Source organism: Engraulis encrasicolus, chromosome 16 (genome assembly GCF_034702125.1).
Source record: "Engraulis encrasicolus isolate BLACKSEA-1 chromosome 16, IST_EnEncr_1.0, whole genome shotgun sequence".
Classification (NCBI taxonomy): Eukaryota; Metazoa; Chordata; class Actinopteri; order Clupeiformes; family Engraulidae; genus Engraulis; species Engraulis encrasicolus.
The window spans coordinates 33,428,817-33,453,446 of record NC_085872.1 but is presented as its reverse complement, the minus strand read 5'-3'; the positions used below and the strand labels follow the sequence as shown (position 1 = coordinate 33,453,446).

Genomic DNA, 24,630 nt, shown 5'->3' with positions numbered 1-24,630 from the left:
AGTCTCAAACTGTGGCCTTGAAAGTATTCCAAGACCTGAAATCATTTTCTAACAATCATAATATTTGTGTGTGTATTGCTGTTGACTATTTATTTGAGTTGTAGGCCTATTGTTTATTGTGTCAGATATGGGCACTAAACATTTGTGAAAATTTCAAAATTGAGCCCAAACAGGAATAGGTTGGGAAGCTCTGCTCTACAGCTTATACGTACATCTGGTTGAAGTCTGGCCTTTGTTATCAGGTGCATACTCATTATGTATACATGCTGCACTTGCAAGTGGTGTGTCCGTCGCCCCCACTGGCCGTGTTTCCGATTCACAGAAACAATATTATAAGCCCTACAGAGTGTTAAAGAGAATCAGGAAAAGCCTGTCGCCAAAAAAGGTGTCGCCCACTTTGGTTTATGCCCCCCCCGAGTTTGGGTCCCCATTGAAAACAATGGTAGAACCTTCACCGTCCACTCTACAGATCAGAGTGTAGGAGGCTTTTTCGTTCATAAAACATCAACACTTTCACCTAGAAGTTTAGTTGACATGTTGTTAGCGAGCTCTACGAGATGACTCCAAACGGTGAAAGTATCATGTCCCAACTCCCATTACTTTTTAAATGGCAGGTGTGTGAAAAGTGCAGGGCTGGCCCAATGGCTTTTCCTATTGATTCTTGAAGTGCCTCTCTGTAGAAGTCAGCACATCTTCCACAAGAGGTCCATTTGTGACTGAACCGTTTAACCTATAAACTTCTTTCAAGGACTGTTAAAAAGATCACACGTATGACTCCAATCTGTGCAAAGGACATGTGCCAATTCTTTTTAGTTTTTTAACAACAGCGATCTAAAAACTAGAAACTGTTTTGATTCTGCCCTCTGCCTTAGAGCACAATACTAACTGACATACAGTCAATCAAAACAGGTGCTGCCAATACAGGGTTCCATCTCAACTGTCACTTTCTCTCAACATTCTATTCTTAACGAGCAGCTGCACTACCATTCTAGAAATCTATTGTTCAGCTCTTCAATGCAATTTGATATTGTCTTGATGGAATGCTGGATTAGCGATATGGAGGTTGTGAGTTTGAATCCCACTTGGACCCATGTAGATTTTCAAAATTATATCTTATGCAGTGTTCCTTAGCCAACTTCAAATACCATGCATGTCATTTAGTATCAATGGCAAAGGTGATGGATTATAGATAAGGAGGTTGTGAGTTCGAATCCCATTCGGACCCATGTTGATTTTCAAAATTATATCATAAGCAGTGTTCCTTAGCCAACTTAAAGGGACAGTTTGGTCAATTTCAACATGCAGTTGTAATGCTCACACTACCCTGGACTTGTCAGTGCCTGAGATTTTTTTTCTTCATCTTCAGCCGTTTCCGAGATCTTGGTCATTGTAATGGGGGCAGCTCTTTGTTTACATTTCAAAAAAACATTTTTATTTATTCCCAAAAGCATCCAAAATGTTATAAAACATCAGCAGACAACTAGCAAACAGCAGTACCTTTTGGGAAAATATTTGGAGTTGGCCTATGTTTCATTTTTTAAAAATGTAAACAAACGCTGCCCCCATTAGAATTGCTCATATCTCGGAAAGGGCTGTGTGGTGTAATACTATGTGATGCCTTTTATTGTGAAAGCCATAGAATGTAGAGGGGGCTTCCGGTCCCTCACGTTCAGTTCAGTTTTAGGTCAAGTGCTTGTGAGACGTGAAGAACGATCGCTCTGTTATACTTACCTGCAAACCTGTTAATAAAAGAATAACTTGACATGGTGTCAGAAATGGGCGACGACGCATGATCGGAGAAAGTTAAAAGATGAAAAAGAAGACAAAGAGGGGAAGTCGTACATCCAGCGGATTAAACGAAAGTCTGGCAGGTGGTTCTGGCGGCGAAACGAGGGACGAGCTGGCAGAAATGGCGCGACCGACGCCAAGTGCAACGTTCACCATACAACCTCCGGAGCCATTTGATTTCACCAAGCCACAAGAATGGGAACCGCGGATTAGGAGATTCGACCGCTTTCGGCTTGCAAGCAACCTAAACGCAACGCCAGAGGAAAACCAGGTAAACACGCTGGTGTATTGCATGGGCAATGAAGCCGAGGATGTGCTAAAGGGGCTAACGCTAACAGCAGATGCTAGGAAGAAATACTCAGACGTGAAAGCAGGCTTTGATGCATTCTTCGTACCGAAAAAGAATGTCATATATGAGAGAACCAAGTTTAATCAGCGCGTACAACTGCCGGGGGAAACGGTGGATTCCTTCATCACTGCTCTATACAGTTTAGCCTAACATTGTAATTATGGACAGTTACATGAGGAGCTGATTCGCGACAGGCTGGTAGTCGGATTGAGAAACGTGTCCTTGTCCGAGAAGTTACAGCTAGACAAAGACCTCACGCTCCAAACTGCCATAGAAAAGACGAGGCTTTCGGAAGAAATACGACGACAGCAGTCGGACCTGAGAGGTGAAAATAGCGAATGCAACAATGTCGATGCTGTGCATGCTACCGCTAGCTACAGAAAGCCCAAATTCCCGGCCAAGCTGGCACAGGCTCCAGGCAGATACAAACCTGCACGATCGCAGCAAAGTGCAAGGGCCTGCTATAGATGTGGGAAAACGCCAGTACATGGAAAAGCAGAATGCCCTGCGACAGATAGAGGGGGCTTCCGGTCCCTCACGTTCAGTTCAGTTTTAGGTCAAGTGCTTGTGAGACGTGAAGAACGATCACTCCCCAGACAGCAAAATGGGTCTGGCCCAGATCTGTGACAGATGTTGGCAGGCATTTGGGCCAAGTCCGCAATCCTGGTCTGGCCCGGTTTCTTATTTTACAATGGCGCTGAGCTGGAACAGGTCCGGATTATGGATCCGGAATGGATCTGGCCCAGGTCCAATCCACATGTTTGGAATTTGTGGTTGGACCTGGGCCAGATCTGGCCCAGGTCCGTAATACGCATCTGACCATGATCTGGCCCTGATCCGTAATACACAGTTGGGGCTCATCTGGCCCATATCCGGACCTTATCCGGGCCTTATCTGGGCCTGATCCGGATTTGTATTTAAAGGTGGACCGTGTAATATTGTTAGTTATTCATTATGCCCATTCACAAATGTTAACTTTTTAACAGATATTTACCACCACCAAACTATTCAACATGACTGGGAAATTTGCACTTTTCATACATGAAAAGGGGGATTTCCTCCATGGTCCGCCATTTTGAATTTCTAGAAATAGACATTTTTAGCTGCAAAACTCACTATACTTTGGTATTCATGCAAAAATCTAAATTAGCAGTAGACAGCACAGTTTCAATGAGCACCATAGATGCAATACCTACTCTGGCCACAATTTTACACAGTGCACCTTCAAGCAAGAGCAAACAATGTTTTCAAAAAATGAGCTGGTTACAAATTATGCATTTTAGTATTCTTTATTGTTTTGTTTCTTGTTGGGTGTGTGCCAAAGCGGTCGGCTGCCAGATCCATCTCCACATTTTTGATAGCGTTCATCTCTCCCTTGTTGCCTCTTCACACTGTAAGATATTAAAAAGCACACAAAGCAGAAGGGAAACGTTAGACTTAATATGCAGATGTATGTGCAGGCACAAATTACATACGATTGTGAATGAACTGACACATAAGCTTACAGGTGCTGGCCAAAAAATTAGACTATCATGAAAATGTTTATTTATTTCCACAATTCCATCAATAATGTTACACTTTCATAGATTATAGATTCACAACCCACATTTTAAACTATGGCAATAATTTGTTTATTCTTGCATATTTTTGGCTTCAAGAAACCATGAGTTAAGTAACTCACAAAATTAAAAGATTGTGATGAAATCACCATTCTCTTCAGAAAAAAAGAAACAGGTCATATCGTCATATCAAATCAGTTAAAATTCTCGACTTTCTAAATAACATGTCAATGTTTAATATTTGGTTAGAAATGTATTCGCGGCAATGATGTATTTAACATTTCAGTCAATGGCACACATGCTTGACAGCATCAAATGCAAATTTGTTTATCATGGTCTCATCAGAGTCAAACAAACTAAGGATATGGGTTACTGGAACCATGTCCTCTGATCTAATGACATCAAGATAAACGAATTGGCTTTAGATAGGTGTCAAACATGTGTGGTGGTAAAAAGCGATGTGTACAAAGGAAAGTGCCTCATGCTGAAAGTCAAGTATGGTAGTGGGAGTGGCATGGCTTGGAGCTGTGTGGGTGCCATCAACAGTAGGAAGCTGAATTTCACCAATAGAAATATGCTTGTCAACATGTACTGTAACTACTGAAACAGATCATGATACTCCCTATAGGATTTCATTCGAATCTCACACACAAACATGGAGCAGCAGGAATAAGCTGTGGGACCATTGGGCTGTGGGAACATGACCCTGTACACAGAACATACAGTCAACCTAGCCAAGTAGACAGTAGGTATTCCATGCACTTTCAGGCCACCAAAGAACAGCATCAGGCAAGCTCTGGTTGAGTGTTGTACAACAAGTGTGTGTGTGTGTGTGTGTGTGTGTGTGTGTGTGTGTGTGTGTGTGTGTGTGTGTGTGTGTGTGTGTGTGAGTAAGTGAGAGTGAGAGAGTACACGCACCAGCATGCATGGGCTTTAATGCACAACATAAAAACAACTTACTTAATACATTCTGATGACGTCCGAGGGCTTCTTGAATATGAAGTGAGGCCGACCCAGCAGAGTAGAAGTCCTGTCCTTTCATTTGAGTCCTACAGCAGAAAAAGAATAAATAATTATGAATAATAGTTATTGGGATTTCACTGTGAAAATATATAGTACAATTGGCATCCATGTTTACAATTAGTTTAGTTTATTGGTTTATTTCATCAGGGACCATGTGCAAAGTACATTAGTTACATAGTAAAAAAAAAAGATGACCTGCACCACATTATAGCTAAAAGCTAATTTCCATCTGCATTCCCTGGGGCAGGTAAGAAAACATATAACACACACACACACACACACACACACACACACACACACACACACACACACACACACACACACACACTAAAATATGCCATATGTAAAAACTACCATATGCTCAGTGTCAAAACAGGTATGAGCAAAACTATTAGTGGTGACCAGACTGGGTACATGAAAGCCATTTCTTCACTCCAAGTGAGAATGAATAAAAGTTTGTAATGCCTTTTATGTGGGTGGGAAGGGCATTCCATTATTTAGTTGCTCTGCAAACACAGATTGTGCAAATGTATGCTGTTACCCGGCTTGGGAGGCTACTATTTCCTCTGGTGGTAGATCTAGTTGTTCTACTAATATGTTCAGAGCAAGGATGGATAAAAGTTTTCAGAGGTGGTGGAGCAGAAGAATTTTGAATAATTTTGTGCACAAGTCGCACAGCAGAATATAGAATAATTAGGTTGTCAAAACTGAGCAAGTAATACTTGTCCAGTATGGCACAACACAGTGGTGAAATTGAGACGGACGTCTGTCCAAAACTTTAAGATTTCATGGTAGTCTTGTTAGCCTGAGACCAGCTTGACATACATTAGTGTAAATGAGACATTATCATGCCACTTACATAGGTCTTAGCAGAATCAACAGTTAAAGAAGTTAAATTGTCAGCTCATACACTCACATGACAGTCCAAAAAGGTGTTCAATGGCGGCTTCTTCTCTCACTTGCAGCTTCATACACATCGAGCGATGTTGATGCCAGGTCGATGAAGGAATGACTGTGCCTACTGTTTACAATTCTACCCAAAGCAAAGAGAAAAGGAAACACAAAAAGTTTGAAAGTTTGTCATAGAAATACATAGAACATACAATGAACCTATTCAAGTAGACAGTAGGTATTCTATGCACATTCAGGCCACCAAACAACAGCATCGGGCAAGCTCTTATTGAGTGCTGTACAACAAGTGTGTGTGTGTGTGTGAGTGAGGGGGGGCGCGTGCCAGCATGCATGGGCTTTAATGCATAACATAAAAACAACTTACCTCATACATTCTGGTGGTGTCCGAGGGCTTCTTGAATAAATAGCGAGGCCAACGCCGCAGAGCAGAATTCCTGTCCTTTCATTTGTGTCCTGTAGCAGAAAAAGAATAAATAATTATGAATAATAGTTATTGGGATTTCACTGTGAAAATATATTGTACAGTTGGCATCCATGTTTACAACTCTCGGCTCATACCTTCAAATGACAGTCCAAAAAGCTTTTCAGTGGCGGCTTCTTCTCTCACTTGATGCAGAGGCAGCTTGCTTCATATACATCCCGTAGGCCTAATGTTGGTGTCGGGCCGATCAAGGAATGGCTGTACCTACAACCAACCCAAAGCAAAGAGGAAAAGAAAGACAAAAAAAAGTTTGAACGTTTTGCATACAACATGCATGAGCTTTAATGCACAGTATTTTGATGAAGCCTAATCCAGGTTATAGCCTATATCACAATGCAGTTATTAAGATAACAATACGACCATTTAGGATTTGTGTAAATAGGCTACAACAATCAAGGAGTTAGGCTACAAACTGCGTGATGTCAAATGAATTCAGCTCAAGGTGAGCTAATAGCACAACACAGAATGTTTGCTGCCGGCGGCACAACATGGATACGGTGATTATTAAGCCATCAGAAATTGATTGAAAATAATCGAACATATCAATCATGTACATCACAGCGGTCCTAGTTACAGAACTAGTAGTGCTAGCCGACTAGAAACTACCCTGCCTTTGTCCCGTGTTGATAGGGTATGTTTGGGATGTTAGCTTCATAAAAGATTATCACCATTACTGCTAATGCCGCTAAAATGGACTCAAATAGCCCGATTATGGCACATTTTGAGTGGGTTCATCAAAAGCTTATGATGCCACAGCCTGCCAGCCACAAAGACAGCAGCAAGTTAGCGCGATGCTGCGGTGTTATGATTCAGTGGTCGGCCAAGCCATTTCACGACATAACAGAGGAGGTAATTAACTCACTGGACTAAAAGCTGAAAGAGAAGGTGGCGACGGCGAGCCAGTGTATTTTACTTCTACTACCATAGTATTAAGTTAAATAATTACTTACCATGATCAAGTCACGACAGTGCAGTGTTGGACGAAACGCGACACAGGCGGATAGTTGAGTTCAGCTGAGGTAAACTGAAGAACGGTCTCTCTCTGAGGGTTCCGGGAAAGTGACAGTTGGGGAACAAATTCAGTTTTGGCGCGTCCGCGTTTGCTTATGTGGCCCGCACCCACCACGCGCCTTCAAATCGGACTGAATTATTTTATTATGGCGCGTCCGGATTGCTTATCTGGCCCGCATCCGCCAGGAGCGTTCAAAACTGACGGTCAAACTACTGGTCCGGATCGGAGCTGCCGCTGATCGGCAAAATGACTGTGACTGCTATGCGGATCTGCTGACTTGAAAACGGACCCGGCCCAAATCTAATTGCTGTCTGGGTCTGTTATACTTACCTGCAAACCTGTTAATAAAAGAATAACTTGACAGGCTGAGCCGAAAAATGTGGCATCACCAGGTAATGACAAGTCAAGGGTAGCGTGAGCAATACAACTGCATGTTGAAATTGACCAAACTGTCCCTTTAAAATACCATGTATGTCATTTAGTATATCTCCAAAACGTGGAGCTACAACACTTTCAAGATGGCTGAATCCAAGATGGCTGAATTGTTTGGCCCATAACTTCTGACTGGGTGGATGGACTTTTCCAACATTTCTTTTAGCTTTGTTTTCTCAATAGTAGTTTGTTTTTAATTTAGGGATAGTGATATCAAAAATAAAACTGCTCATCTCTGCCCCAAAAGGCAAACCCGCTTCCAGCATTTTATGTGAGAATGCAATCTAGTTTCTTTCACCATTATATAGTTGCCACTAGCATAGGCAGAGACTAGAGAAAAGCTTGGATCCATGACTTCATTTCGTTAGTTAGCCTATTATTCTGATCGCACAATCTGGAGGCATCTGCTCAGCAGAAACCAAGCAACCTCAAACTTTCTAGCTCTGCTCAGCATGTGCCCACCACAGACTTCATCGTCTGTTGTTGGCTGACAGAATTGGCCCATTCTCCTCAAGGTTCTGTGCAAATGAATGCGCTCATGCTCAACACAAGTTTGGAGTGGTTATACTTACTGTGGCTTTCTGTCAGCTTAAGCAACTCTCAAACACATTGACCTGCAGCAGTGGTGTAGTCTACTGTTTAGAAGTGGGTATACTGTATATTCGGCCAGACATGGGCTCGGTGGTTACCAAGCTAGGGCTCGGGACGCCACCCCCTCGCGACCAATCTAAGTGACAAAAATGTTTGCGTCCATGTATCAGAGTTGTTGTACAAGGCACTTGAGCAAAGAGGCTATATGGTACGAAAATGTATTGCATCTCAATATCTCAATTTCCAACTCTCCATCGGAAAGATGTTCAATAGTCATGCCCTAATGCCCTAGTAAAATCTATTCTATCTATCTATAACAGTTCTTCGTCATTCATTTTACTTTTTAGATTAAGCACCTTGAGTAAAATGTGACAGTGCTTATAATATAAATATAATATAATAGAATAGAATAGAATAGAATAGAATAGAATAGAATAGAATACAATACATAATATAATATAAAATAATATAATACAGTATAATGCATAGGCCTATACCTGCTCTTGGATGTCAATAGATTCCTGGAGTATTTCCCTAGTGTATACTGCCATCTAGTGGTCAGATTTCAGAACTGATCCTGGTCACGAATGATGGCTTACCCACTGGTGTTTACATTCACCTGAATTGGTTGGATAAAAAATCCAACAAAGTTTTGTTGTGCAAATCTGAAGTTTGTACTTTCTGTGAAGTAAAGGTCATGAACTTGGGAAACAATTACTGATCCAAATTGGAAGTCACTATAAAAATGATTATGTTATAAATAGTGTGAAAGGTTACAGTTTGATAATGCAAATTTCAACCAGAATTGAACATAATAATGTAGGCTAATAAAAATTGTAATAATACATTAGTAGGCCAACAAAAAGTGATTGAAAAAAGAATGCACAATATATAGAACCTTTCAAGGGCACACACATGTGACAATATACAGTGTAGCCTTGGCTATATTTATTTATATATTTATTTAAATGTTTTTGGTATGGGGCCAGCTTTGGCAAAATTGGCCCGGTGGAGAAATTCTTCCCAATCCACCCCTGATCTTTGTACTCATCGGTCATAAAGCAAGGCCTAACAGAGTGATTGTTTTAAAGTAGCAGAACACCATCACATCATGAAACAGGTTGTGTGTCTGACATGTCCATTTATGTCATAAATGAAAATTAAAATCATTAACAATTGGGCAGAACACTTAATATTTAAGCTTGAACTAAACTTGAATGTTCGTGGAAGTTAGACGAGGGGGTAAGTCATAATGTTATTAAACACCTTAGCCTACCTGTCACAGCCCTGGAAAGTCTACCCTGCAAACGCGAACCCACGGATGTTGAGATGATAGTTGTATAATCCGATCCAAATGGTGAGAACATGAGTCACTCCAGATGTACAAGGACATTTCGTAGATGCCTCGAGTTTACAATTTAGCAACCTTTAGCAACTACCGATACACGCTCCATGCTAGATTTTTGTTTTGATGGATGAAAGGCAGAATAGCCGCGTCTGATTGGTAGGTCGCAATGAAACCATAGTTAAATGGACACCTGAATTGTAGCCTAACTATTCAGCCTTTCGGCATAGCCTAACCCCGGGCGCCGTCATCTTTGACCTGCATCATTACATTTTGCATTTATGCTACCACCACCTACAGGATAATGTGTGTATAGCCTGGAACTGATTGATGCTGGCCATATGAGAAGTGGGTATACGGTACATTAGAAGTGGGTATACGGAAATTACCAAAATTAAGAAGTGGGTATACGGCGTATACCTGCGTTCTACGTAGACTACACCACTGACCTGCAGTCAACAAAGGAGATGTTATCTACTGAAATCACAATCAATTTTGACTGACATCAAGGATGCAAAAGATTACTTTATTATATGTGTAGCTTATAGGCAGGGTGCGATTTGTCGGAAAACCAGAAGGGGGGATATGTTTCAGATTGTAAGCAATATCAATGGAATTACATTGAACTGTGATAAAATCATGTAGAAAAAGTGGCTGTATAAAGACCAGAAGGGGGGGATGTCGTGCCAAAAAGCGAGTGCCTGCCAGAAAACGAGTGCCCTCATTGAAACCAATGACATTTTTTTGAGAGAAAATTATACAATTTTTTGCAGAATGAATTACATAATTTATTAACTAAACTTATGCTTATGAAACATTACTCGTCCTCCACTTAATATGAGCTATTTGAATGAAACTGTAACATTTGTTATGACAATTCTTCGATTCTTTTATGGAAATAATACCGAAATTGTAACCAGTTCTTTGTAATACTTCCAGAAGGAATCTAGATGCTTTATTGATAGGCTTTCCATTTTAAATTGTGCCGGATTTATCTGCAAAAATGGGTAAAAACTATCTGAAAAATTGGTCATCGCTTTCCATTGGTTTCAATGAGGGCACTCGTGTTCTGGCAGGCACTCACTTTTCGGCACGACAGGGACAATCGCACCCTGCTTATAGGTATTCGTAGTAAAGTGCTATACAGATAAATAACCATGGGAGCCAGTTAGGGCTGCACAATTAATCGAAAATAATCGAAAATCGTGATAAATTAGTGAAACCGAAGTCGAAATTTTAATCGTGATTTTGTCGTGGTAATAGTGACCTACCTTTGAGAGCGTCCTTGAAGCCAGAACATATTGACAGGCTGGTGTTTCTGGACAGAAATCTGTCCACCTAAGTTTCATGCTATTGCCTTTACATAATTATTCCAATTCATTTTATTTTGCTCATCCCATATATAATTCATTCTTGGTTATATTTCATCTTGTTATAATTTTCAAAAAAATCTGCGAAATTCAATAATCATGATTAATAATCGTGATTACGATTTTGACCAAAATAATCGTAATTATGATTTTTTTCCATAATCGTGCAGCCCTAGAGCCAGTGAAGGTGCGAATTATTAACAGAATGCAGTTGTCAGGTGTTAAGTAGCTGATACAAGATTTCAGCATAGACACACAGTTTACCTTGATCAAACCTTTCCTTTTCAGAACTTACAATATGACAAATGGAGGGTAATCATTATGTAGATGTTGTTGGCCTGTTCTAGAGTTGCATCCGGCATTGCTTTTTCTTCTTTAGGTGGCATTGCTCTTCATGAAGTCATTGCTGTCAAGGCACCTTCAGTTTGCAATAGCACAACAGCCCAACAAATAATTGTATTTCACTTCAAAAAACCTTACTTTTAGGTTTTCTTCTCAAGACTCGCATGTAGAATGTTCAGACAGTTGGTAATGGGTGGTTGACGTTTAAGGCCGTAACACACTTAAAGGAGGAAACATAGGAAACATTCCAATTCCTGAGGAAACATTCCAATTCCTGAAAAAATGGGTGGAAAAATCGGAAAAAAATAGAAAAAATAAAGCACTCAGTGGTTCGTGGAATTTCGCTAAATTTTTTGCCATTTTTGGGAAAATGTGTCCTGTGGTGTGACATCATTGGTGTGACATTTCAGTAAGATACAATAAAATGATTAATATTCTGCACAAACATATCCCCAATGCTCTTTCTGCTATTGTTCCTTTAACCCCCACCCCACACACACACTACTACCCACCCGCACACGCCTATGCATCGTGCAGGCAGACAACTGAGATTTCACTGCATGGTTTCGCTGTATTAGCCTACTTGTAATAATTGTGTGAATGTGACAAATAAATCTCCTGGTATCCTTATATCCTTGCATGATACATGAAAAACAAGTAAAGATTGAGTAACACATTGCATAAGCATGTCAGACCGCATGACATGGAGTCACACCACAGGAAATTCACTGCATTGTGGCCATTTTAATCCTTTTGTATACATGACTGACCTCTGAGCTCATGCTAACTAGATAATGATATTGTGTTTAATCTTAATATGTGTCTTCATGTATATAAAAAACCTTTTTTTCCTTCTATAAGAGCAGTCACACCACAGGACACCATAAAATGAACCTAAGCATTGCGTGACAGAAACATTGTAGACAATATGTAGACATATTAAGAGGTTAATAGTCACCTTAAACTTCCACACCACTCTCCAATAACTGAGGTATAACTGGTTAGGAGCCTGTCTTTAAGACCCTTGTAGTTAATATTTATGCAATCATGTCAAATGCTTTATAAATGATTCAAAATGTTGTTGGTTTATTTTATAGCTGTATATATTCCAGGTTGTATTAATGTTACAGTCACACCACACGACATTTGACATATTAACCTTTCCATAAACATGATGTACTACATCTTCTTTCATTTACATTTGTTTTCAAGAGGAAAAATATCAATTTTGTAGGTTTTTAACTAATGTTACGTAAAAACAAGGCGTCATGTCAACCACCCTAATATACAGACAGCAGCTGGAGTAAAACGAGTGTCTGACATAACTCTCACCCTCACTTCCCTCTAACTGACAACAGAAGATTGTAAGAGTGCCCAGCTCAACAGCTCAACTGTGAACTTCGGAGATGAGCCAGAATGGGAGCAAGCTCAGGACAGAGCTGGCCGTCAAGGAAGACATGTGCTTACGTTGGTCCAGGGTTCTCAGAAGGTATGTTAGTTGCCCTTACACTGCATCCACCAAAAGTGTCACACATGCCTACTGACACATTTGATGCAAACACTTTTTCCACTGCCGGTTTTCAGGTAGGCCTACAGCTCCACACAGCACGACTCAATCGCCTTTTTTTGCTTTTCATTTGGGCACGACAGCTCAACCAAAAAGCAAAACGTGGCGGGCGAGTCGCGCTGTAGGCCTACCAGAAAACTAGCGGTGGAAAAGAGCCTTTAGTCTAAGGTGTAAGGAATTAGCGGGCTATTAGGTTGTAGATACCAACTTCTTTACACAGACAGTGACTGCATGAAGGGAATATGTCTGGGGTGGCATAACTGAAGACACAAGCGAGGGATAGAGTAATGAAAATACAAACAGAAACACAGACACAGACACAGACACAGACACACACACACACACACACACACACACAGACACACACACACACACACATACTGGTATACACTGTAGCCAAAGGCAAGAATCAGATGTGGGCGGAAGAGAGGCAGTAAAAAAAGAGAACAACAAAAGACAACAAATGAACAAACACCACAAATTAGATTGCCACTTCATCCACCCCCTTTGGCCTCGCCCGCACACAAGCAGTCAGATCCAGTGGCACTTCATAATACGCGGTGACAAGCGGAGAAGAATCGCCAGATGCTCTTGGAGGCCCTAATCAAATGGCACACCACTTTGATTCGGTGCTCCACTGGCCCCTCGATTGAGATCCGAGCGCTCACTTAATGCAATCCAGTCGAGGATGCAAGCTAGCAGCAATAGCGTGGTTATGCTAATAAGGGCTGAGATGATATGGCGCCTCTCTGTACTCATGTGACAAGCCCGGGGGGTTCCAGACAGCCCTCTCAATCACACTGGCTACAGCTGTCTGTGCACTATAGCACAACAGAGAGGTGCGTTAGGGTTTCACAGTATCTATGAACACTTGTATGGGCATAGACGGTAGATCTCATATGTCCGATTTCATATTTCGGTATGTAGACATCTGCTCAGGGGTCTTGATGTACATGAACATGCAGTACATGCGCACTGCACACAGAGCAATGCTGCCTCTTTGTGTTTGTGTGAACAGGTTAACTATTGTGGGTATGTATTCTGAAATGGATGACAAGAATAAGGTGTGTGTGTGTGTGTGTGTGTGTGTGTGTGTGTGTGTGTGTGTGTGTGTGTGTGTGTGTGTTTTCACAGTGACAGGTGATGAGGTCAAACACTAATAGAAAGTTATGGTGGCAGAAAGTAGGAGAGACAGGGCTAAAAAGTATTTTTCTGCTGAATTACCCGTGGCTCCTTGTAACATACACAAAGTGCTGTTTTAAAATAACTTAACTGTGAATAAACTGTGACTATGGTTATAAACATGGTCAGGATTATCTGGATGTTCATGTTTGACAATAACTTTCAGAGCATGTGGTAAGACTTCCATTTTGTACTTGTACCATGAATGCACTGTAGATAATGCATGAGCCTGCATGAGCTCTGTATTGATAGTAAACAGTTGAGAGGGGCGTAAACTCTAATTCTAACATTTTAGAGGTGCATAAACTTTATTTAGTTGTGTTTATTCTAGGGATGTAACGATCCACCAAACTCACGATTCGGTGCGTATCATGATTTTTGATCTATGGTTCGATACACCCCACGATTTTTGAAATCTACGAAAACTATGATAGCTTATTGGTAGAATAGGTGTCAAGAGGCTACTAATAATATAAAATAGTTTAAAAGTAATAATGATGGCAATTTGAAGCACTATCACATCATATCATGTGGTTGCTTTCTGGACAGAAAGGTAACAAAACTTTGAAAGATACTAAACTTTCACGATACTGCCTACTTGGATCACGATACAGTATTGTGACACTGAGCATCACAATTTCTCGGTTCGATACAATATCGTTATAGTCCTAGTTCATTCCCCACCCCACCCCAGCCCCCCACGCACGCACACACACGCACGCATGCCTTCTAGGTTATTGTGTTTGGCTTCTTTATACCACTCCTTGGGCCTTTCATGGTTGTTAGTAATGAAGTTGAGGAGAAGAGAGAGTCTGATAAGAAGGAGGGAGAGAGAGAGGCAGTAGAAGGAAAAGAGGGCGAGATAGAGAGATTGAGAGTATAGTAGGGTGTATGGGAAACTGCCGTATGATTGGACGAATGGCTAGATAGGAAAAACTGCAATTGAGGGACAAAAAGAGGGAACCCAATCTGCTGAGACTGCACAATAGCCCCAAGGGAGGATTCATAAAAAAGCAATAACAAATAATACATACTTTGCCTCTCTCTCCCTCCCTCTACCTCGTCTGCTCTCTCTCTCTCTCTCTCTCTCTCTCTCTCTCTCCCCCTCTCTCTCTCTCTCTCTCTCTCTCTCTCTCTCCCTCTCTCTCTCTCTCTCTGACTCACATGCACTCGCACGCACATGCGGACCCAGAAATCCTTACCATTGCATAAACATAAGAATGGCATACATGCAAATACGCTGATCATTTATCATTAGCAGAGTATGAACTGAAAGAGAGAAAGACGCCTCAGCACATTACACTGACCCACAAATGTAAAAATATATTCACACACCACAGCAATGGCCTTTGGGTTGTCAAAGTAAGATTTATTTTCCCTTTGATGGACACATCTTGGCTGAACTGTTAAGATCATGCACACTGTATGAGTTGACCAGTCCCCGGCTACAATTTTTCTAGGTACTGCTGCTTCTGTGTTCCTGTGGACCGAAGCTGTGAGTGGGGAGTCCACGTTTTCACTTAATGAGGAAGCTGAAAGAGAAGACAGAAGATGAAAGACAAACATTACCTTCATAAGAAGATGAACTGAGGTAGAAAGATGGGAGAGTTAAATCAGAAAAAAGGTACACAAAAGTGAACAAAGGCACACAGAACACTAGGTGAGAGCAGTGTGTGTGTGTGTGTGTGTGTATATATGAGAGAGAGAGAGAGAGAGAGAGAGAGAGAGAGAGAGAGAGAGAGAGAGAGAGAGAGAGAGAGAGAGGATGTGAGCGCAAACAAGTGTGTCATTATGCCGTAATGAGATGCTAGGCCAACCCTGTCATCTCGGTGCATTATCCCTCTGAAGGCGTTAGCGACACCAAAAGACGCGAGTGCTTTTCGTTAACTCTCGCCCCCCCTGTCTTTGTCTCGCTTCATCTCCTTCCTGCCACCTCCCTTTCTCCCTTCCCTGTCCTCCAATTGCTCTCCCCCACGGCCAACTGCAAGGGGCTCATTACAAAACCACCATTTCTAACACAAAACCCAAAAAACAGTGTCATGTGCTATCGTGAGGAGTATTTTTAATAGGAAAAAAGCTTACGGACCCTCAAGACCTTAAGGTCCACCTCAGTGTTAGAACCCCTTTGCTGCCAAGTGCTTTTCATTTACAGAAAAGCAAGGCCACTGACAGCATTTTCAGGCTGGCAGAGAACCGTGGTGTTTCACACGTCTAATACAGAACTGACACGTTCATGCTGATAATAAGAGTGTTTGGAGAAAATGAAAAGTTGTTTCACAATGTGAACCAAATAAGACTGCCTTTTCCTCAGCAAACCCTGATAATGTAGACATCAGGCCAGGTTAGACATGGTCACATGTGGCAAAACAAACATTGCGGCATCAATGTGAGTCATTCAAAAGTAAGCACCTTGGTTTCCAGGATAATAGTTGTGGTAAAAGGCACCAGTTCTGGTTGGCCTAAAAACAGCTTAAGTGTCTGTTCTATCTGAACCTTCATATAACAACCTGGTGTCACAGAGAGCTGTGCACCACTGCGTTGTGCCATTTTTCCAATATGAATGTACTGCCGGCATGCACTTCTGTCATGCTGAATAGCTTGAGTACCAAAATTCACTGGCTTGCGAAATCAAGCATTCTGATGGAATTGATTTCTGCCAAATGCATCAAGCTGCGTGCCTTCTTTTATTTTGATTGAAGTCACAGTCACTCCTCCACTTATTATGCACATCAGCTGTTTGTGTTGACATTCAATATCTTTTTTGTTGTAGTGTTGTCTGACAGAGGAATGAGGAAAGGAATATACTTCTTTTTTAGGGGCTTTTATGCCTTTATTTGACAGGACAGTTGAAGATGGTGACAGGAAGCGAATGGGGCAGAGAGACAGCGGAGGATCGGGAAATGACCCCGACCAGACTCGGACCGAGGTCCCCGAGGGGGGGCATGCAAGCCCAAATGTGGGGGGCTTAGCACGCTGCGCCACAGTGCCCCCCAGGAATATACTTATAAGGAAAGAAAATCAACGTACAATATACAAGGTATGACTGTATGGCTCAGCCCTTTCTGAGATATGAGCCATTCTAATGGGGGCAGCGTTTGTTTACATTAAAAAAAAAATGGACATACTCCAAATACTTTCCCAAAAGGTACCGCTGTTTGCTAGTTATCTGTTGATGTTGTATAACCTTTTGGATGTTTTTGGGAATAAATAAAAATGTTTTTTTGGCATGTAAACAAAGCGCTGCCCCCATTACAATGACCAAGGATCTTGGAAAGAAAGGAAGAGGAAAAAAAACTCAGGTAGTAACTTCCAGGGTAGTGTGAGCATCACAACTGCATGTTGAAATTGACTGAAGTTATCCTTTAAATAAAGAGTGAACTAAATACTAATTCATTGTGTACAGTGAAGTTTTGGTGCCTCTACAAGAAGATGCCTGTTGTGCCTGACCTTCACAGCAAACATAAGGCATGGCTTATATAAAAGGGGGGTAGAGGAGGCAGCCTGGCGGTGGTGGATCCGCTGATGGAGCCAGGTTGTAACCCTGTCAAAAAATAATGTTTTCGAAAGCTTGCGCAACCTTGTGCAGTATAGTCACTGACCCCTGAGAGTTCACATCCCTCCCTCCACTATCCACTTCATCCCGCCTCTGTCCTCTATCCTCTATCCTCTATCCACGGATTCTTGGGCTCTTACCTGTAAGGGTAGCCGTGGTACTTGGACCGAAAGATGGAGAGCAGGAAGCTGAAGAAAAAAACCACCAGACCCAGGCCCACCAAGCAGATGACTACATGAAAGACGAGATTGAGAGATTGAGAGAGAGAGAGAGAGAGAGAGAGAGAGAGAGAGAGAGAGAGAGAGAGAGAGAGAGAGAGAGAGAGAGAGAGAGAGAGAGAGAGAGAGAACAAAGTAAACAAATATAAATTAGCATCTCATCCATTAACACCATAAAAGGTTCTGATGTCAAGATCACAGTAGCAACTACTCTGGAAATGTAATAACCAAATAAAGGAACGAAGTGACCAAATGAAGGACACTGATGATATTCAGCACCATTAGAGGATTAACCATGTGCTTTGAACTCTGACCTGTACACCTTTGATTCAATAGCTCTTTTTGAAAACATAATCCAGGCAAAGACATTTTAAATGAGGCTGTGACTAATGAGAGAAGCAGTAATGAGGACACGGAGCTCTCAAATAGACAAACACAGCAAGGAAGTGTGGAGTCAGCAGTCCTGGCTTGTTTTTCCTGCGCTCCTATCCACAAATCAGATACCCTTTTAACATAATTTACGCCCTGGCTTTTTCACACTGAAGGGATTACACTTTGCACAGATTCTTTTTGCAATCAAGTCTCGCATCAATACCCTCTGGCACAACAGAAAGCTCCATCAAATTTCAATTATGGGCAGACGATGAGATGGCATATCATCAAGTATATTCACAGCAATTTTGGGCAGGTCTATTGAAAGCGTGTGCATCGGACGCCCTTTTATTTATATGCAGAGTATTCTGGAAAAAAACACACATACTTTATATCATTGTGAGGTAGGTGATTATGAAAAAATCATTTGATGTACAAAGTTTAACGGTCATAATGTAATGTTTTGTCAGTACCTAATGTCAACTATAGCCATGATGCCCATTCTCCTCCTGGAACTGCTGATCATTGCACTTATCATAGAACAGTGATTAGGTGGTGACAAAACAATTATGTCTGTACATTTCATTTGACTGTAAATTGAATTAGAATTGTTTAAAATGTATATACACTATTGGAAAACAAATATTACCCTTTGGTGTGACCGGACACTGAGCGACTCTCTCACTCTCTCTCACACACACACACACACACACACACACACACACACACACACACACACACACACACACACACACACACACACACACACACACACACACACACACACACACACACACGTATGTGCACACATATTGACACACACAAAAGTGAAAGGAAAACAGTGGCAGCTGTTAGCCAAAATGAAAAGCTAATCTTGCGTTAATCAGAGCTGTTTAACCTCTCCTGAGCAAGGGCGCGTCCAATTACACCACTGCCGTCACTGGCTAATTTCCAAATTAGTCATCCTGAAAAAGCCTTGTTAAAAATGAGAGCACTCCTTGTGCCACAAGAGGTGTTGAGGTGGTGAGGGTAAGGACTGAAGAAGTGCTGATGGATGTGTACGTGTGCATATGTATCTTTGGGTGGACATGCATGTGTTTTGAAAGTAGAAAATGTCAAACAAACGTAACACTTTGAAATATTACAGCCAAAATAGAAACTGTAACAGCCAAAATAGAAGCAGTAACCTTGTCAGTCCACCACAAATACACATCAATTCAACCATAGCAGTGACTACATGAAGCTGCCTGATTGTGAGACGTGGGGAAGCCAAGAACGATTAATGCTGGCTGTGTGGCTATGTGAAGGCGGCCCTCTCCACTCTGCTCCGCGCTCCAGTGCCGCGACACAATGGCCGCTGTCGATCGATATGGGGATAATTAAGGAGCCGCCGGGGTGGTGAGGCACGGGAGTTAATTGTGTGTGTGTGTGTGTGTGTGTGTGTGTGTGTGTGTGTGTGTGTGTGTGTGTGTGTGTGTGTGTGTGTGTGTGTGTGTGTGTGTGTGTGTGTGTGTGTGTGTGTGTGTGTGTGTGTGTCCGGAGTGGGGGCTGGGGGCATCATGCTGAAGGCACAAGGCTCCATTACACATCTATGGCTTGGGGCCAGGAGGGGAAGTATTTGGGCAGAGTCCCAGAGGCTGACTGAGGTTAAACACAAGAAACGCAAGAAGCACCTCATGTCATAACAGCCCTATCGGCTGATTTAGGGAGATGAAATGAGTAGAAACAACAAACGTCTTAAGGTATTTCAATATTGACGCCAGTGTTTTACTCAGCTGTAGGCAATTGGTGACCTTATTAGAGCCTGAAAAGGTTGTACCATTTGAGTCAGTCAATAAAACCGTCAATAAAACTCATATACCTTTATTAACACACATTGCCGGCCATCCTACCATGACTGTTGCCCTTGGATAAGACAGGCATGCAGGAGACAGTTTTATCTGATGAGGCCTACATTGAGGCTACCGTCATTCCATTAGCTACCTGTACATTAAGATACAATGCCAGAGAAGAGAAGAAGTTATTGAGAAGACCAGTGCTTTTTCCTTTAACATTTATATGTTCCACTTAGTTTTTTTTCTTATTCTTAGCCATGATTTAGAACTGCTGTGTTTCCTTAGCAACAGAAGAGGTAGTTCAATTGCCAGCTGCATGATTTAGGGGAAAATATGCTTCAAAAAAAGTTAGTCCTCTTCTTCACGAACGCAGCCGGTTATTTCCGAGTGGTTACCACTAGAGTTTAGAGGTGTATTATTTTGTGGGTTGTTCCAGGTGAGTGATTCGATCCTCATCTGATGAAATTGCCCAGGGCTTCAGCATATGGTTCACTGAAATACTCGCCTCTTTTCCAAACTTCTCAAAAGCATGTGGTGCTTAATGACACCCCGGTGAGAACACCAGGCTTCGTCCCCTGGCATCTCTTCAAACTCCAGAAATTTAGCAAATCAAACGTTTAGCAAGCACCACATCACATACACACAGCAAAAGGAACAGGAAACAGGCAAATTCATCTTTCAAAGTGCCCTCCACACACATAGAAGAGGTACAAGGTGCACAACAAGCATGATGCTTTGGGCATGTGACAGCTTTCTTGGTCAGATAATGTCATTCCCGATCTAGTGCTCAACGTATCCTCTAGGCAGGCCATTGGTACGGGCAAAGGTAAGGGGAGAAAAAAAAAGTTAAAAACCACTGCTCTATTCCATCTTCATGAAAGAAAACCCCACACAAATTGAAAGGAGACTGACATCAGCTCTGGGGAAACACAATGTATTTCCTGTTTACTATATATGTTTACTCTGGAGGCAATCTCACAGAAATGGCTGGATTCTCTTGTACATGACACCATGCTGCCCATGTAATGGTGTATATTCATCAACACTGCTGTTTGTGGATCCAGTCTCCCCAACTTCCTCTTTGAGCCTGCTTTATAGTTCCAGCTTTCTTCGCCATATCTCCATTCCCCTAGCCTGGGTTACTATCAATTTTCAACCCCTGCATCTGGTGGGTTTTTTTTCTCCCATCTTTTTTGTCCTCTGCTTACATTCGTTGTTGTTGTCCCTTACCTTCCCCTGCTTACCTATTCAATATACAGTAGGCATTCATCCTGCATATTTTCCCTGTTGAGAGAACACTTGCATACTTGCGCACACATGCACGCCCGCACACACACACACGCGCACACGCACACGCACACAGAAGGGAAGGAATGTATACTGGCAGTGGCGGCAGCACAATGACATTATTATGACTGGAATATATATGCATAACTGTCAATTAAAAGCAACAGATGCTAGGAGGAGGAGGAGAGGTCTTTGAGTCACCGCAGTCAGAGCTGAACCTCTGACTCCTCACTCCAGCGAAAGCATTGCTGAGCATGTGCTTGTGTTCATGTGTACTAAGCGAATGTGTGACTAGGCGTGTGGTGCTATGTAAACTGTGTGTACGTGCCCACATGTGCGTCCATGTGCATCAATGTAATTAATGACCTTGGCAGTGACACACGATGTCTATTTCTGGTGCTATGGAGTACAAGTACATTCATAGATGACAGTGCATGCTTTTATTTTGTGCGCTACAAACATTCCATAAGAACCAGCCATGTTTCTATTGTGGACTCTGGGCCACTGTGGAACAGGTCTGGGATGTGTTTCTCGAAAGCATAGTTGTTAGCCAGTTAGCAACGTCTGTATTTGGCAATGGGAAATTGCATTGCAACCAACAAAGTAGCTAATGTAGTTAGCAACTATGGTTTCCAGAAATACACCCCTGGCCAAAAATTCAAGCAGGGGCAGCAGCCGGTGGAAGTATAAACACATCCATCTCATCTCTCTTGAAACCTTCTGCAGTGGAGGAAAGCCTAGTGCTTACACTTGCTGCTTCAGTCCTAGGCAGTGATGTGTACAGTATGAACTGTTCATTCATGCACCTTGCATTTTATCACACATGGCTACAAACAGGGGCGTAGCAGGTAATTGTGGGCCCTATGTACAATCAGCTCCCATGGACCCCCCAGCGATATATATACATAAATCTGACACTGTTAGCGCATTTAGGCCGACTGAGAACCGTGCCGGTGCCCGTAATCGCGAACCGGTCGTCTTGTTCACGCTACAGATTTTAGCGCTCGCGAACCGGAAAGTCGGTTCGCAATGCGAACCGCGAAATACTAGGTTTTTCTCCGCGAACTATGACAACAGCGCGGCCGTCAGCAGGTTCATCCAGATAACACAGTCACATGCTTAAAAAGTTCAGAGCCCGGTATGAACACGGGCGGTTCGCAGATAAGCACTTAAGTGCTGAACGTAACTGGTGCGGGCAACGGCTCCATTCTGGTCGGCCTGAAAGACCTATGTGTGGGCCACCCATATACATGTGGCCCTGGAAACTCAGTTACACTTTACCCCCCTGTACGACACCCCTGGCTACATATAGCATGGATGAGCGAGCTGGAAGGCAGGTCAGAATTAGGATGTTACAGCTGTTTTGCACCTTCATTGCACTCATAGCTACCTATAAATGCATTAACTACTAGGATCACCAAAATCAACGTATCAAATTCTATATTATATTCGATATATCATATTCATGATCATATTCTCTTACCATTACGAAACAAACTATTAATTTCCACAAAGAACACAGAAGACAGATGTCCTGTAATGTAATGTCCTGTCATTACTTCAGCTCAATGAAAGCTATTCTTTATTGCATTTTCAAATTCATTACTGAATTACTGTAAGAGACCTATGGGGCATGTGCAGGGGCGTAGCAGCAAATTGTGGGCGCTATGTACAATCAGCTCCAATGGACCCCCCCAGCCATATTATATCTACATAAATCGGACTGCGTGTGGGCCCCCTATATACATGGTGCTCTAATGACCCAGTCACACTTTACCCCCCTGTGCGACACCCCTGTGCAAAATGGTACAGCCCTTTAATGATGATGATGGATAAGCATAACATGCGAGCCTTACAAGACGCATGGATTATATTTACTGTATACTATCATTGCCCCAAAATAAAAGGTACATGCAGATGATGACTGTTGAAATTGGCGTAATGTTGACAAGCATAGCTGATGCTCTCTCCTAAACAGCAAGCTGATTACAAAGCCACTGTTGGCATGGAGTCATATGAAGGCTGATTTGCAGCCACAGCACCACTACACGTACAGAGGAAAAGTGACTAAGACACTAACACTGTTTAGCAGCAGACCGTGGAGCAGGATGTGTCAAGAAATGCTACAGTAGGCTGCAAATATGGCAGGCTGGATGCTCCTCATGGAGTTGTGTGATACTCCAGACCTGATCTATTCCACGGGTTTCCCAGTCATAAGGCACAAACTGAACACTCTCTATTTGTTATTATTTTCTTTATCATGTTCATCCTGGTGTACAAGTCCTTTTAGTTCTCTGTACACGCATCTGGCTACAAGGTCATGTAACGGTAGTAGACATGTACTGCTACATTGGTAAAAGATGTCCAACGCCCTTCCAGAATCTTCCTGACCACATGATTACACTCACAACTCATTTGGAAAAAAGTAGTCCCCCATGCTGCCTGCACTGGGCGGATACAATTTTAGCATTAAGCACCACCAGGTTAGCCACAGAGGTGCAGCACCCCCCCCCCCCAATCCAAAATAACTTGTCAGTTTCCATAATATACTTACGTATATCATCCTACTTACATAGCATAGGGGCTACATCGTGAATTGGTGCTAATGCATAAAGCCAACATAACCTCTTGGGTGATTGTGTGTTAAGGTGTAGTGTTGTGTGAAGAAGTAGAAAATGGAAAAAAGGGTGTGTGTGCGCGCGCCGCGAGAGAGAGAGAGAGAGAGAGAGAGAGAGAGAGAGAGAGAGAGAGAGAGAGAAAGAGAGAGAGAGAGAGAGAGGAGAGGAGAGAGAGGAGAGAGAGAGAGGGAGGAAAGAGGGAGCGAGAGAGAGAGAGAGAGAGAGAGAGAGAGAGAGAGAGAATGAAAAGAATTGCACAAACAAATAATAAATACATACACAGAAGCCCAGAAATAAATGTCAAACACGGACACAAGCGCGCACACACACACACACACACACACACACACACACACACACACACACACACACACACACACACACACACACACACACACACACACACACACACACACACACACACACACACACACACAAAATATCCTAACCATTACAAGGCAAATCAGAGAAACTCACTCCTTCTCTTGCCCACGTCTCCTTTAGAGGTAGCCGCTTCGTTCAGCAGGACCATCCCCATGGTAATGGCAGCATCTTTGGTTGTTGTCAAGGAAACAGTTGGTGAAACATGGAGGAAAAAAACTGAAAAGGTTTATTCATGTTGTTGCTGCTGAATTTTGGTTGTTGTCTGCTTTCTGGACCATGTGTCAGGGCACATAATCCGTTCCTTTCTGTTTTCTACAACATTTCATGTTCCAGTGAAGCGGAGATGCCTTGTATTAAAACATGGGCTGTGAACAACTCTTGGGCCTCTACGTGTGTCCATGCAAGTGTTT

The 24,630-nt window shown here is 42.3% G+C and overlaps 2 protein-coding genes and 1 long non-coding RNA gene across 3 annotated transcripts in view; all 3 read right to left on the bottom strand.

The window, feature by feature from the left end:
- LOC134465689 (protein TBATA-like) overlaps positions 1 to 24,630 on the bottom strand; it is a 244,874-nt gene that overhangs the window by 178,847 nt on the left and 41,397 nt on the right. The gene's annotated exons all lie outside the window — the stretch shown is intronic.
- LOC134466519 (uncharacterized) lies at positions 3,408 to 7,430 on the bottom strand. The gene is made up of 6 exons (XR_010038321.1): positions 7,063 to 7,430; positions 6,190 to 6,316; positions 5,996 to 6,084; positions 5,636 to 5,752; positions 4,657 to 4,745; positions 3,408 to 3,528 (listed from the first exon to the last, which is right to left on the bottom strand). It is a non-coding gene; the product is annotated as an uncharacterized LOC134466519 (long non-coding RNA).
- tusc3 (tumor suppressor candidate 3) overlaps positions 15,301 to 24,630 on the bottom strand; it is an 82,212-nt gene continuing 72,882 nt past the window's right edge. The window contains exons 8-10 of the mRNA XM_063219493.1: positions 24,314 to 24,388; positions 17,647 to 17,737; positions 15,301 to 15,485 (exon numbers count right to left, since the gene is read on the bottom strand). Of these exons, the coding sequence (XP_063075563.1) occupies positions 15,470 to 15,485; positions 17,647 to 17,737; positions 24,314 to 24,388 (182 nt within the window). The 3' untranslated portion in view covers positions 15,301 to 15,469. The remainder of the gene's footprint in view (positions 15,486 to 17,646; positions 17,738 to 24,313; positions 24,389 to 24,630) is intronic.